Source organism: Podarcis erhardii (assembly GCF_964252035.2).
Source record: "Podarcis erhardii genome assembly, chromosome: 1".
Lineage (NCBI taxonomy): Eukaryota > Metazoa > Chordata > Lepidosauria > Squamata > Lacertidae > Podarcis > Podarcis erhardii.
In genome coordinates this window covers 24,040,533-24,055,270 of record NC_138497.1, presented here as the reverse complement: position 1 = coordinate 24,055,270, position 14,738 = coordinate 24,040,533, and the positions used below count along the sequence as shown (strand labels likewise).

The window sequence follows — 14,738 nt, the reverse complement described above, 5'->3', positions numbered from 1 at the left end:
TCCAGTTCAAAAATATTTTATGTACCTTTACAAGCATATTTACATCCTCTGCCATTTGCAAACCAATAAAAATTTGGTTACACGAGGCTTCGCTGCCTAAAACATCACGTGAGTTGTCACGCAAGTGCACATTTTCGTGTTCCGTACAACCTATAAAACTATTCTGATCATGTGTTAGTGCATCAATCAGCTGAGAGAGAATGGCTTGTCCTTTGGCTATTGCATAGACACACAAATGCGTCTGACGACAGCAACAGATTGAGTCACCCATCTTGGCAGTTCGCTGTACAAGAGCGCTTAACAGCACTGCGAAAGCCAACCACAAGATAGGTGTGCTGAAAAATACGTAAGGGAAATAATTGTTTCTCATCTGTTAAAGGAAGTATAGAATTATTTTCTCCCCAAGGGTAGAGACTGAAGGCTCAAGCCAAGGCCCACTTGCAGTCTTCACATCATTCTCTAGTCTTCCAGGAGTAGCTCCAGCTCTTCAATTGGTACCCGCACTCTCAGCTCTTTCTCGGTCATTAGATCAAGGATCTCTTGCAGCTCATCTGGAAAATAGCTTATAGCATCCATATACAGCACCTACAAATACAAGTATTACATTGAAAATAATCAATCTGCCATGCTTGTGGAACGGCACAAGTCGGGCCAGGAATCAATTTGACAAGAGCAAATTCATGGCCAAAGAGGGGGTGGTCATGAAGAAATGCAGAGAAGAAAAAGAAAAAGACAAACCCAGCTCTAATGAAATAAAAAGCGATCAAGGCAACTAAAAGCAAGCGATCAAGGCAACTAAAAAGCGATCAAGGCAACTGTTTAGGATAGGTGGGTACAGCTCCCTTCCACGGTGCCGCAGATCTTGCGTCCTTGCTCCAAACTACACTATGCCTTCCAGTGCTCCCACCCTCCAGGTCTGCACACCCTGACCCTCTCGAGTCTGGTCCATAAAAAACTAAATAAAAAAGAATTCCAATTCTGTATGCCCCAAGTTTTCCATCGAAAAAAATTAAACGTAAGGATTTGCTATCTGTGCTATAGGTCACGAAGAAATGCTTGAAAAAATCCCCACCAAGTCCAGTTAAAACCAAACTTGTCAAGAATCAGGAGTAATTCACAGTATATTAGACACCGGTCATGTAAACTTTTAAGTCTCTATTCCTTTGATTACATATTTCATAAATTTAGACTTCAGTTTCCCTGCTTTCTGGGCAGTTTCTTTTTAAAGAAACAACACCACCATACTGTTGCAGAACCTGTTGCAACCTACTGTCAATTATAAACAATAGTTCCATTTTACCAGCTATGCAAATAATCAGGAATCTGGTTTGACCCTACCAGAGACACATGTTCTATTGCGTTGTCACTGTATACATACATACATACATACATACATACATTTATTTTTTAAATAGAAACCTACTTTTGTCCAGGGGCAGTTTTGAAGCGCTCTATAAAACACTCCTTTACTTTTTCCTTTATCTCCTAAAGAAACCTGAAAAGAATAAGACAAAGTTTTGCATTTCAAACATACATTTAAAAATAATAATAATGCAGAACTCTATGTACATAAACAATGCACAGGTACATAAACAATGTTATTTTCATTTAGAATTGAAGAAAGAACCATTAAATATTCAGACTGAGAATTTCTCAGGGGAGAAATCTAACTCTAAAGAACTATATTAATATTATATGATGTGATGCAACATCTATGCATATTTAGGCTGTCTATATCCTAACTCAACTGGAAATGGTCAGGAGGGGAAGCTGTCAAAAATTACTGCCCTCCTCCTTACGTGAAGAGAGGATCAACATGGGATCTGAGCCATATATTTTTTACACAAAAAGTTTTTCTAATAATCCATGTTAAGATTTGCATTAACATCCCTACGGTGCATTTTTAAATGTTATTTTTTTCTATAGCTTCTAATCTACACAACAGCATCCATGAATCACTTAATAAAATTAAGCGGGGGGGGGGGGAGAGGGGGCTGCAGTCTCTCACCATAAAGTTTATATATAGCCTCCAAAGCAATGGACAATGAGCACCGTTTTCAGTCTCAATGGCATGTTCAAATAAAGCTTTGATTCGATTGGTTATCCCGGTTTCGGGGATGGTTGCGTACACATCGCCAGTGGCTACTCTGAAACAAAGAAAAACAAGAGAATGATCAGTGTTTTCGGTGGTCAGGTCCAGGAATGAACACGGTTCTTCCTTCCAATATAAACTCACACTGGAGATTTTGAGAGCAGAGATGGGCAACCTTCTTGCCCCCACATGTGGTGCTGGGGCTTTCCTGTCACCTGGTGGAGGTGGAGATGCCCAAGAATGACCTCTGGATCCTCAGCATGCAAAGGATGTGCTCTACCCAACCGAGCAGTGGCCCCTTGGTTGCATCCAAATGTATGAGTGGAGGAAGAAGAGGAGGAGTTTGGATTTGATATCCCGCTTTATCACTACGCTAAGGAGTCTCAAAGCGGCTAACAATCTCCTTTTCCCTTCCTCCCCCACAACAAACACTCTGTGAGGTGAGTGGGGCTGAGAGACTTCAGAGAAGTGTGACTGGCCCAAGGTCACCCAGCAGCTGCATGTGGAGGAGTGGAGACGCCAATCCGGTTCCCCAGATTACGAGTCCACTGCTCTTAACCACTACACCACGCTGGCTCCCCGAGTTTTAGAAATCTCCCCTCACGCTACAACTCCAAGGCCTTGTGTGTAAGGAGCTGCACCGGGGAGAAGAGGGTAGGAAAGTCATGGGGCATGACCACTCATGTTAATGTTTGCATGCAATCCTATGCTGCTGCTTTTTTAATCCTCCAGCAAGCTCACAGCAGCATACAGAGCATCCTCCTCCTTCTCTGCATCTTGTCCTCTCAACATCCCTGTACGTTAGGTTAGGCTGAGGAGGTAACTGGCCCAAGGTTGGCCAACAAGTTTCCAGTCCAAGCTCACACCCTGCCATACTATTCTCTTAAATTATCGTTATACCGTACAGCAGCCCTCCCCAGCCTCAGGCTCACCAGATTATTCTGGCCTCCCAACTTCCATTAGCCCCATCCAGGTTGACCAATGGTCAGGAATAACGAGAACTGTAGTCTGACAACCTTGGTTGTGTGGTAATGCACAGCAAGGCATTCTTCGTGGTGGCACCCAGTCATGAAACTCCCATCCTATGGATATGCAGATAGCCATAGCTCTGGTTGATTTCTGCCACATGGTGAAGACTTACTTGCGCTCCCAACCTTCCTGAGGTCATTTTTAGTTTAATTTCACTTTTCCCAGCCTTTAGTCCTTCTATGTTTTATACCGACTGCCAGTATGAAACTGGAATTTAATTGCATTTTTATCTGCTTTCTGTAATTCCCATTAATATGTTTTGTTCTGGTGCAACCTGTTGGGAAGTCAGGGGTTTTTTTGTTTTGTCTTATGCAAAATAAATAATCTGGAGGGCTGGGGAAGGTTGTCGGAGGACATGTTTGTGACAACAGAAGAAATGTAAGTGGATGTAACCCTGCAGAAATTAATGCAATATAGCAGTACTTTAAGCTCATTGGTACAGCATCCCAGGTTCAAAAACCCAGCAGCTCCAAGAAGGGCAGGGAATTTCTCTTGCCCAAAACCCTGGAAGGTTGCTCTCAGTTAGTGGTCTGACTCAATTTAAGGCAACAGCCTATGTTTGATGTGGAAAATTTGTGCTTGAATTGCCGCTTGGCCATGAAGCTCACCTTGTATCCCTGGGCAAATCAAATCTTAGAGGGCTGTTCTGGAGATTTAAAAGACTGGCCAGAGCTCCTTAGAGGAGGGGCAGGATACAAATGTCATGTAGAAATGAAATTAACTTCTGCAAAGGGGAATAGGCCTCTGCCAGTTAATAAGCAAGAGAGACAGAGAAATGCATCATCTGTAAGCTTCAGTGTTACCTTTGGACACTTTCCACAAGCTTTTTCCTCATCTGCTCAGCTTTGATTGCAAACAGCCACGGCTCCAGTGACTTCGCGGCCCTTGCAATGCTGTCAAAAAACCGCCGCGCTTTGCTAGCATTGTGCGACTTGTGTTGGATCTGGATATATGCCCTCCAGAGAGGCTGGTTGCTAGGATACCTCTTCAAAGCCTCCAGCAGTGCTTCGCGGAGAGGAGCCAAAGGATAGACGCTCGTTCTCATGTGGTATCTGAGCAAATGCACATGCATCAGTGCAACAGCTTCAAGGCTGGCAGTGCAGTTCTGACCGCCAGAGCTTTCGCCTTCCAGCTTCTCAAAAACCTGCCTGTATATCGACACTGCAGAATCAATCCCAAGAGTCAAATACTGGAAAAGGGTGTAACAACCAACCAAGCCAACGAGGTGGCCGGAGCCGCAGATCTGTTCTTGTTTAGAGGTGGCTCTCTCGCTCAAGTAATCCTGGAGAAGATGCTCGTATGTTTTCCGAGCTCTCAAAATGTTCACGGATAATGTCTGTCCACTGTACGGCGTGTAAGGTCCTTGCTCGGCCAGCCTGGTCAATATGTGAACGGCGCGAGACTCGAGCGTTCCCTCCTGGCTCCCCAGCAACTCTGCTTCCAGTTCAGCATAAAGCAGGCCCAGATTACAGAGCTGGGGGTTCTGGATCCCAGCCGTTCCCGCCGTGCTCAGAGACATATCAAAAACTTTCCTAGCATCTTCCACGTTGCCAAGAAACCACTCCAGGTAGGCGTAGAGTCGCCAAAGGGAAACATCGTTTCTGTTCTCATGGGTCTTAAGAAGGTTCTTGGCTAATTTCTTACTTCTCTTCCCTTGCCATTTCAGTTTCTTTTTGTTGCCTGTTTCCAAACACTGAATAACCTGCATGTTAATCAATAAAAATGATGATGAGGCAGCCAAGAAAAAACACAACCAGGTTCATTGTTTTGCTTATTTGTAAGCAGTTCCACATAGCTGGCCTAGGGATTTTTACCCCATTTGGCAAGTAGAAGCTTTGGGGGGTGGAACTGGAGCAGGGGGGGGAATTATGGGGTGGGGGCAGGAAAGGAAGGGTTAACCTACACAATGGCTTCGTGTTTTTGGAGTGCTTTAGGGATAATTTTACCCAAATGTATTTCCCTATTAGTCCCTAGATCCTAGGAATTTCTAGGGGATCCTCAGCTAGCCAAGGAAAGCCACTCCAGAGTGTCTGGTGTTTGTTACAGAGATAATTAATTATTTTACAAGTATATCTTGCCTTGTTCCATCACAGAACCCAAGACAGCTCCCGGATGGTCACTGAATCAGGCCCTCACCAGACTCAAGACTGGCTTAGCTTCAGCCAAGGGGGAGCCTTGCTAATATTTGTACATTTGCTATTCGTACAAGGCAGCGGAAGAATTTAAAAATAAAATCCCAACTTACCTTGGAGACTTCATACTGAAGCCAGAAGTTGGATAGATTAGATTTTTCTTTTCCTGAAAGCAGAGGCAGAATCATGTGGAAGAAATTCTGTATGAACTCCTCCCCTTCTTTGGGGTGGCCAATATGTCTAACTCCTTGGAGCATCGAGTCCATCTGGCCAATTCTACTGACTCCGGGAAGTGACAGGTCAAAAGAAGTCACGGGTCCTTGGCCATGCTGCCGATCCTCAAAGATGTTGTTCTCATCCATTGCTGTGTAGAGGAAGGAAGGAAGGAGGCTGCACTCACATGGCACGCCTAAGAATTGCAGAAACGAGCAGAGCAGCTGAAACTGAAGATCTGGGCTGGAAATTTGTATTAGTGATGGACCAAGGTCATCAAACAGGACCTGTCAAGCACACATAAAAATGCAGTTAGATATGAAAGGAAGGAATTTTATAAAGAAAATGGAATGATCCTAGAAGCCATTCAAGAAGTGGAATTCAGAGGGCAAGAAAAATGCAAGCGTAAAACAAGCCTACGTTACTTGGTGCTTTACAGAGTGGAAGAGGCCAGGTCCCTGTCCCAAGGAGCTTACAATCTAAAATTTGAAAACGGGGAAAAGAACAGGAGAAGGATGTAGAAGTAGAGGCAGGGCTAAGAAGGAAAGCAATATGCCAGGAAGGAAGGACCACTGGCTTTCAAGAAGTTGCTGGATTCCAACTCCCATCAGTCCCAGTGAACAAGACCAATGGTCAAGAGGACGGAAGGAGTTGCAACCCAGCACATCCGGAGGGGCACAGGACCACTTTCTCTCCACGTTATGCTTAATTTTACAAACTTCTATCATGTCATAAAAGCATAAGAGGAGCCTATCTAGTCTATTTTCCTGTTCCAACAGTGGCCAACCAGATGCCTGTGGGAAGCCTCCAAGAAAAGCATGAGCACAACAGAACAGAACAGGCCAACAACAATGATCAAGGGGGTGGAACAACACCCCTATGACACCCACCTGTCTCTCTGGATCTTCACAATCATCTACTGTCTCCTTCTTGGTTTTGTCTGGACGCCAAGGCAGCCAGTGCCTTCCTTCACGCGAACGTTCAACGTGAAGCCAGTTTTGCCACTTGGGTAGAGATCTATCCTTTATTTCTTCCTCCTCCTCTGCATCTTCCTCATCTTCATCTGTTGAGAAGCCAAAAACACACCAGAAGGTTTTCAAAATCTGGCCTGTTCAATCCCATCGACTCCAGGCTTGCAAGCTGCTAAAGGGCAGCAATCCGCACAAAGAAGTTCATAAAATTCAAGTAGCCTTGCTGAATTTCTGCCAATTTCTTTAGGCCGGCGTGGCAATTTTGCAGGATGGCGGTAGCCACGTTACCATATTGCAGCAAAGACAACAAGGAGTCTTGTGGTGCCACAAAGGCTTACAAATTCATTCTTTTATTATAATTTAATACAGCACCATCTATGTATATAATGGTTAACAAATATATGGTATGGCAGAGATCCCAATCTATAACAGACACCAGAAAATTACAGAGACATTGTGGGGTGGGAGGACACAGAAGTATGGAGAGAAAGAGTATCTGATTACCGTATTTTTCGCCCTATACGACGTACCGTCCCATAAGGCGCACCTAGTTTTTGGGGGGGGGAAATAAAGGGGGAAAATTTTTTTCCCCTCCAGGCGCGGGGCTGGGGCGGGGGAAGCCCGAGCTTCCCCCGACCCCAGCCCCCAGAACAGGCAACTCTCCGCAAGCAGCGGGAGCCCAGCGCAGGGCTCCCGCACCTTGCGGAGAGGTGCACGAAGTCTGGGAGCGCTGGGCTCAGCGCGCCCAGCCTTCGTCATGCAGGCAACTCTCCGCAAGCAGCGGGAGCCCGGCGCGGGCTCCCATGGCTTGCGGAGATCTGCGCGAAGCCTGGAGAGCGAGAGGGGTCGGTGCGCACTGACCCCTCTCGCTCTCCAGGCTTCAGCGACAGCCTGCATTCGCCCCATAGGACGCACACACATTTCCCCTTCATTTTTGGAGGAGGGAAAGTGCATCCTATGGGGCGAAAAATATGGTATGTGAATTGCACATACCTCAGGGGGCTATGTGAGGAGGCAGCTACAAAGAAACAGCCGGGAGCATAAAGTGAGCTCCTGCTTGCTCCTCTCACAATAGTAGAGCCTAGGGACGTCCAATGAAGCGGAAATGTCGAGAGATTCAGGAAAGAGAAAATAAGCACTTCTTCGCAAAGCACAATCTATAGAATTAGGTCCTAGATGTGCTGATGGCCACCAACTTGGATGCTTTTAGAATGGGCACAGATACGTTAATGGCTATCGGTGGCTCTCAGCCATGACAGCTACAGTCTGCCTCCATACTGTCAGAAGCAGTGTGACCCTTAACACCCATTTCCGAGCACTGTAAGTGGGGAGCAAGCTTGCAGGCTCCCCATAAGCATCTGGTTGGCCATCTTAAGAAGAGGATGCTAGACGAGATGGGCCGCTGGCCTGATCCTGCAGAGCTCTCCTTATGTTCTTACCAGGTGGGTTGATGGCAACCCAACCACCCTTTTCTTGTTGGTGCATCCAGGCCTTCCAGCCTTTTGCTCCTTTTTCTCCAATCCGAGGCTCGCCACTGTCCCAAAACGGCTCGAAGAACTCCACCTAAAGTTTGAGGATAAAGACACACACATTCTTCAGTCTGATACACAGCACGTACAACTGCAGTTATATGTGCAAAAGAATCTAGAGACGTGTTTCGCTAGTTCAATTGATAAGTCAATTTTCTAAGTTTCTGGCTGACTTAAGAGCAGTGTTGCCAATTCATGGTTCCACATTCTTTTTTTAAAAATCACAAAATTAAATGTAAGGACAGGAAGGGAGCATGAGTCTACTGGAAGGCTAGTTTTTCATCCAACCTGGGCTGCCAAGTTCATGTCTACAACAAACTTTAAAACGTGGACTTCACAGCTTTTGAAGAGCCATTTTGCAATCACTGCTGTCCATGGAGGCGCAGGTCAATTCTGTGTCCAGGACAGCTGTCTACCAGCTCCATCTGTTACACAGGCTGAGACCCTACCTGCCCGCAGATTGTCTCACCAGAGTGGTGCATGCTCTGGTTATCTCCTGCTTGGGACTACTGCAATGCACTCTATGTGGGGCTACCTTTGAAGGTGACCCAGAAACTACAACTAATCCAGAAAGCGGCAGCTCGACTGGTGACTGGGAGTGGTCGCCGGACCATATAACACCGGTCTTGAAAGACCTACATTGGCTCCCAGTACATTTCCAAGCACAATTCAAAGTGTTGGTGCTGAGCTTTAAAGCCCTAAACGGCCTTGGCCCAGTATACCCGAAGAAGCATCTCCACCCTCATTGTTAGCCTGGACACTGAGGTCCAGCTCTAAGGGTCTTCTAGTGGTTCCCTCACTGCGAGAAGCGAAGTTAAAGGGAACCAGGCAGAGGGCCTTTTCAGTAGTGGTACCCACCCAGTGGAACGCCCTCCCTTCAGATGTCAAGGAAATAAACAACTATCTGACTTTTAGAAGACATCTGAAGGCAGTATAGGGAAATTTTTAATGTCTGATGTTTTACAATTTTTTATATATGCTGTAAGCCTCCCAGAGTGGCTGGGGAAACCCTGCCAGATGGGTGGGGTATAAATAATAATAATACCACCATGTTAAGAAACTCATTATAGGAAAGAAACCTTTCATTTTGAGGAATAATCTGGGTTATAGCTGCACTATTTCTTCTTGCTGAAAGGAAAATACTAGTGGGTTTAACTGAAGGCTGGAGCCAACTAGTGGTGGTGGTGAAGTATATGTAAACCTGCTTAGCCTATAGCAGCACAAAACAGAAAAGGCGATATTTCTATTTTTCAGTCCTAGTGGCATGGGCATACTAAACATCAACTGCAGCCTAAGCTGGGAAACCAGTGATGAAATGGGAGGGATGGATCTAGTTAAAGGCAGGCATCCCTGTGACATTTCCTTTTTCGGTCTCCAGTTTGTTGCTCTAACTTGGAGAGGAACTATACTTACTACCAATATATTTTAAATTTAGCCTCGTTGGAATTCAAAACTATAAATAACAAAGCAGTCCTAATATGCACAAAAGATGTTCCAAGCTGAATTCAATTATTATGCTATTTATTGCTAAGCGAAGCCTCCCTTCTCTGTGTTTAGGGGCTGCAGATTAGGACACGGTGCCAAATCCTTGAAATTATGAGTCGCGACCCCTTCGTGAGCTGCGAAGCCACATGCTACGGGCTGCCTGTGTTGCTTGAACACTCACTAAGCCACACGCAACTAACGGCTGTCGCAGAGAAAAGGTATCTCTGAACAATGAGTTACTACCCTGGGATAACAACCTCTGAACTCATTTCAACTTCTAGCTTATTCACACATTCAAAGGGTGAATCAGAGATAGAAGCAAGCCAAAAGAGAGATAGTCATCTCCAGCAAGATTGACAGCTTCCTAGGCAGGTCATTGATCCCATCATGATACAGGGGGGAACACAAAACAAAGAAAATGCTGTTATTTTGGGAGGCATGGGTGTCATGGTGGCCTTTGAATAACCCAAATAGTCACGGTAAAGAGGTCAGAGCTGAAACAGCCAAGGGGTTCTTCTTTGCACTGATAGGACTAGGTCTGGGCGGTGTATCGATACATCACCCATGACCAGTATGATGGCCAGACCGTGATGGCGGCTTCACCCAATGGTAGAACGCAAGTGAAACCGCCACCGCTCCCAAGTCCTTCTGCCACCAAGCACTAAGGTTTGGGTTTGAAGATAGAAACCCTGGTAGTTTGGGAACTGCAGTGGTACCTCGGGTTACATACACTTCAGGTTACAGACTCCGCTAACCCAGAAATAGTACCTCAGGTTAAGAACTTTGCTTCAGGATGAGAACAGAAATTGTGCTCCGGCAGCGGGAGGCCCCATTAGCTAAAGTGGTGCTTCGGGTTAAGAACAGTTTCAGGTTAAGAACGGACCTAACAAATTAAGTACTTAACCCGAGGTACCACTGTATCTCCCATAAACCAGCTAATAATTCTTTTCTTGCAAACCAGTAGCTGTTTCTCTGCTTCTAAACACCTATGGCCCTGTAGTATTGCTGTTTTGTTATTTCCCCCCTCCTTTTGTAGGAAGGCAAAAGAATGGCAACCCCCCCCCCCCGCCCAAAATACACACAATATCATTTCCTTGATCACGCTGCGTTTCAGTCCTCAAAAAGAAGCGTCTCTGCACAAAACAATCCCAGAACACTGGTGTAACATACTGACTAAAGAGACTGGGCTATGAATCAGCATGCTCACCATTTGAATCTTGCCTTTGCCACGAACTCACTAGGTAGCTGCAGGCAAGCCGTTCTCTCTCAGGTTCAGTACCCTCATTTGCAGCATGGGAGATGATAATACTGGATTGCCTTACTGGATTGTTGCAAGGGATGGCAAGTAGGCAGTACACGTGAACATTGGGAAGCACTGCACAAGTGTTAAGTTTTTATTATTAAAATGATTCAAGCAGGTCATGAACGTGTGTGCATTCTGCAGAGGGGTTTTTTTACAGTTACAGAAACCCAGATTTATTCCTGAACTGTTCTATTTTGCTTTCTTATGTAGGAGGGAAGGAGGAGAACAAGAGGAAACAACTGGGGGGAGGATGGGGGGAACAAAGCAGTGCAGATGATACAGAGCAGAGTTAGAGCGGGCGGCGGAAAATACCATTGCCTCCTCTTACCTGCCGCCTTGTTGGCAGTTCCCTTACGCTATCTGGTTTCAGGAAGGTAAAGTCAATCAGGGCCTGGAACAACGATATTGCTTTCTCCGAATGGCCGGCCTGACGGAGGAAATGGCACTGCTGAAGGAAGATGGCTGGAAGGAAAGAAAGAGAGGCAACATTTCACACAGAGGGTGCCAAGAGATTTGGGTCACACAAGAGGCTGCATTACGGCAATCACATTAAATGAGAATAAATGTTATGCCTTTTATACTTCCGCTTGAAGGAATAAAAGGTTGGGGCCAACTGAATTCTTAATTTCATATTAAAAGTAAACCTCCCGTTAATGAGATTAACCAATCATTTAAACGAATCTGCATTTTACCAAAATCTCAGTGTAGGTGAACGAACTGTAACTTGGAGGCACCCAGAGGCAGCTGGCTGGCTGCTCTTGGGAGCAAGGAAAGGGAAAGGGAAAGGACCCCTGGACGGTCAAGTCCAGTCAAAGGCAACTATGGGGTGTGGAGCTCATCTTGCTTTCTGGCAGAGGGAGCCGGCATTTGTCCACAGACAGCTTTCCAGGTCATGTGGCCAGCATGACTAAACCGCTTCTGGTGCAAAAGAACACAGTGACGGAAGTCAGAGCGCACGGAAATGCCATTTACCTTCCAGCCACAGCGGTACCTATAGATCTACTTGCACTGGTGTGCTTTTGAACTGCTAGGTTGGCAGGAGCTGGGACAGAGCAACGAAAGCTCACCACCATCAGGGGGAATTGAGCCGCCGACCTTCTGACTGGCAAGTCCAAGAGGCTCAGTGGTTTAGACCACAGCGCCACCCACGTTCCTGCTCTTGGGAGCACCAGTAGGGGTCTCCTTATGAAGGAGGAAATAGCTAAGGAAGCATCACTGGGAGCTGAATGAAACAGGGAAGAACATGGCAGGAGTGCGTAAATGCGTTTCATGAGGAAGAGGTTTTTAATTATTATTTTTTAATATTGTGCCCTTAAAAGCTGGATAACTACTCAGTTTACGCATTAGGAACAGAAAAGGAAGCAACTGGCAATGGAGGGACTGAACTAAAATGCTATTCATCTCAGGACAGGAGGCGGGACGAATTAAAGCTTAGGGATGTAGAAAGCTGCCTTATACAGACCGTGGGCCTACCTAGCTCAACACTGTCTATTCTGACTGGCAGCAGCAATCCAGGGTTTCCGACAGGTGTCTTGAACCAGGGATCATATGCACGTGCTCTGCACTGTGCTATGCCAACAGGTAACTGCACTCCATAAAGTAAACTCTTAAGAACGTCTGGATGCTGAAGGCCCTCTCTAAGCTCACAGACGGATCTAAAATGACCAGGATCCACATTTGTTTGACGAGTTCCGTCGCGGCAAGCAGTGCAACGAGCCGAACGCTAGGGGGCAGAGGCCTTCAGCATATCTTGGTTCACAGACATTGCCAGCGCTGATCAGAGACTGTCATCTGAAGCTGGCTTTATCCAACAGGATCTTCGTAACAGGGCTAGACATTTGATATAGCCATAAATGACTGACAATTGTGTAATTTCCTTAATAAGTAAATGGGACCCTGTCAAGTCAAATCTAGTCGAAGTTAGCAATGTGGTTAAGAAGGAGCATTCAGAAATCCTCAACCCGACGGCGATCCTTCCCCACAGTGGCATTATTTTTTACAGCCGTGTCAAAACTAATTGGCTCTGCTGCTTGCAAACACTGTAGCGTTTAGCACCACCACGGACCCTGGTGGTGTGGCAATAAAATTGCTGGCGTGTTTGCAAAGCTAAGCAGGGTCTGGTCTGGTTTCAAACTGGATGGGAGACCACCGCGTGTTTAGATTCCTGCATTGGAGGGGTTGGACTGAATGACCCTCGGGATCCCTTCCAACTCTATAATTCTATGATTCTAAGGTAAACAGGAGGAAGGTTGGAGCCCAAGAGGGTTGTGTGAGTGCATATAGAAGCATAAAGATAAGATACATTCATTGTTCCACCCATTTTTGCTTCTGGCCTCACTGTCATGTGACCTTGGATTGGAAAAGATTCGCTGCCTCTGCTCTGTGCGGAGGGAAATCCCACAATAGAGATGCCATCACAGAGAAGGCTCTCTCTCTCTTTGTCACGTAATGTACCTCTCACAACAGTATTTGCTTTAGCAGGTCACTGAAGAATATCACCGTCTCCACGTCAAAAAGAGGGGAAGTGAGTAGTGGTCTTTAAGAGACAACAGGCGGGCAAGGCAAGAGATGGGAACCAGGCAGAGGGCCTCCTCAGTAGTGGCACCCACCCTGTGGAACGCCTTCCCATCAGATGTCAAGGAAATAAACAACTATCTGACTTTTAGAAGACATCTGAAGGCAACCTTGTATTGGAAAATAATTAATGCCTGATGTTTTACAATTTTTATGTGCTGTAAGCCGCCCAGAGTGGCTGGGGAAACACAGCCAGATGGACGGGGGGTATAAATAATAAAATTGTTGTTGTTGTTGTTGTGCTCTCACCTAGCATGGCTTCCTCTGTGTGGGGCAGGGCTGGATGAGACACCATGCTGCCATCATGCACCGCCGACAAAGTACTCAGGCATTTCCCATACAGACTGTGAACTTTGGAAACGGCAAAGGTGCTGAACTGACTCTGGCAGAACAGGAGATATTTCTGCCACAGGGCCGGGTTGTTTGGATGCAAGAACACCAATTTCTGCCATTCCTTGATCACAGCCGACGGCTCCCAAAACTCCGTGCAAAGCTTGAGCCTGGCCAGTTTCAGGTCGGCGTTGTTTGGGTTGCTCTCAATAGCTCTTTCCAGAATGGCCAGCTTCTTCTCCAAGACAAGCTTGAGGGACACCTTCCTCGTTTCGCGTTCTCCCTCGCTGATGGCATAGCAGCTGGGGCCTCTCATGACTTCATCCTTTCAAAAAAAAAGTAAAATAAAAGGAGTGGTAGAAAGCAAACTGGCAGCTACTCTGCACAGCAAGAAATCTCCACCAAAAGCCTCTGTTGCAGTTTGGATGGGAGAAAGGGCTTAAAGGGGACTCAAGTGTCCCATAAAAGCAGGATGGAGTCTGTGTTATGTACTCCCCTTAGGTATGTGGTTGGCCACTGTGAGGACAAGGTACTGGACCTAACTTAGAATCACAGAATTGTAGAGTTGGAAGGGCCCCTGAGGATCACCTAGTCCAACGGCTCAGGACCTCAATACCAAAGGACCACCTTTTTCCATATGAACCTACCCGGACCCTGAGATCATCTTCTGAGGCCCTCCTTCGTGTGCCGTCTCCTCGAGAGATCTGGAGGGTGGCAACATGAGAACAGGCCTTCTCTGCAGTGGCTTCCTGTCTGTGGAATGCTCTCCCCAGGAAAGTTCTCCTGGTGCCTTCATTATACACCTTTAGGTGCCAGGCAAAAACGTTCCTTTTTAACCAGGCCTTTGGTTGATCTGATTGACATCCTATGCCCTTTTAAAATGTGGTTGGGGGAGATACAGTCAAACCTCGGGTTGAATGTGCTTCGGGATGAGTGCGTTCAAGTTGCGCTCTGCGACAACCCGGACGTAACGGAGCGCGTTACTTCCGGGTTTCGCCGCTTGTGCATGCGCAGACGCTCAAAATGACACCACACGCATGCGCAGAAGTGGCAAAAAGCGACACGTGCGTGTGCAGATGT

General features: G+C 46.4%; 1 protein-coding gene across 2 annotated transcripts in view; it reads right to left on the bottom strand.

Moving 5' to 3' along the window:
- The window catches only part of NRDE2 (NRDE-2, necessary for RNA interference, domain containing), a 28,334-nt gene continuing 13,596 nt past the window's right edge, over positions 1-14,738 (bottom strand). The window contains exons 6-15 of one of the 2 annotated variants that reach the window (XR_014153872.1): positions 13,578-13,983; positions 11,083-11,216; positions 7,877-8,000; positions 6,357-6,529; positions 5,367-5,753; positions 3,925-4,823; positions 2,009-2,147; positions 1,424-1,495; positions 347-585; positions 1-306 (exon numbers count right to left, since the gene is read on the bottom strand). Coding sequence is in view for 1 of the 2 variants with exons in the window: in XM_081851471.1 (XP_081707597.1) it covers positions 460-585; positions 1,424-1,495; positions 2,009-2,147; positions 3,925-4,823; positions 5,367-5,753; positions 6,357-6,529; positions 7,877-8,000; positions 11,083-11,216; positions 13,578-13,983 (2,460 nt within the window). In the remaining variant the exon portion in view is untranslated. Of the gene's footprint in view, positions 586-1,423; positions 1,496-2,008; positions 2,148-3,924; positions 4,824-5,366; positions 5,754-6,356; positions 6,530-7,876; positions 8,001-11,082; positions 11,217-13,577; positions 13,984-14,738 lie in introns of both variants that reach the window. The other variant, XM_081851471.1, reaches the window with a different exon arrangement.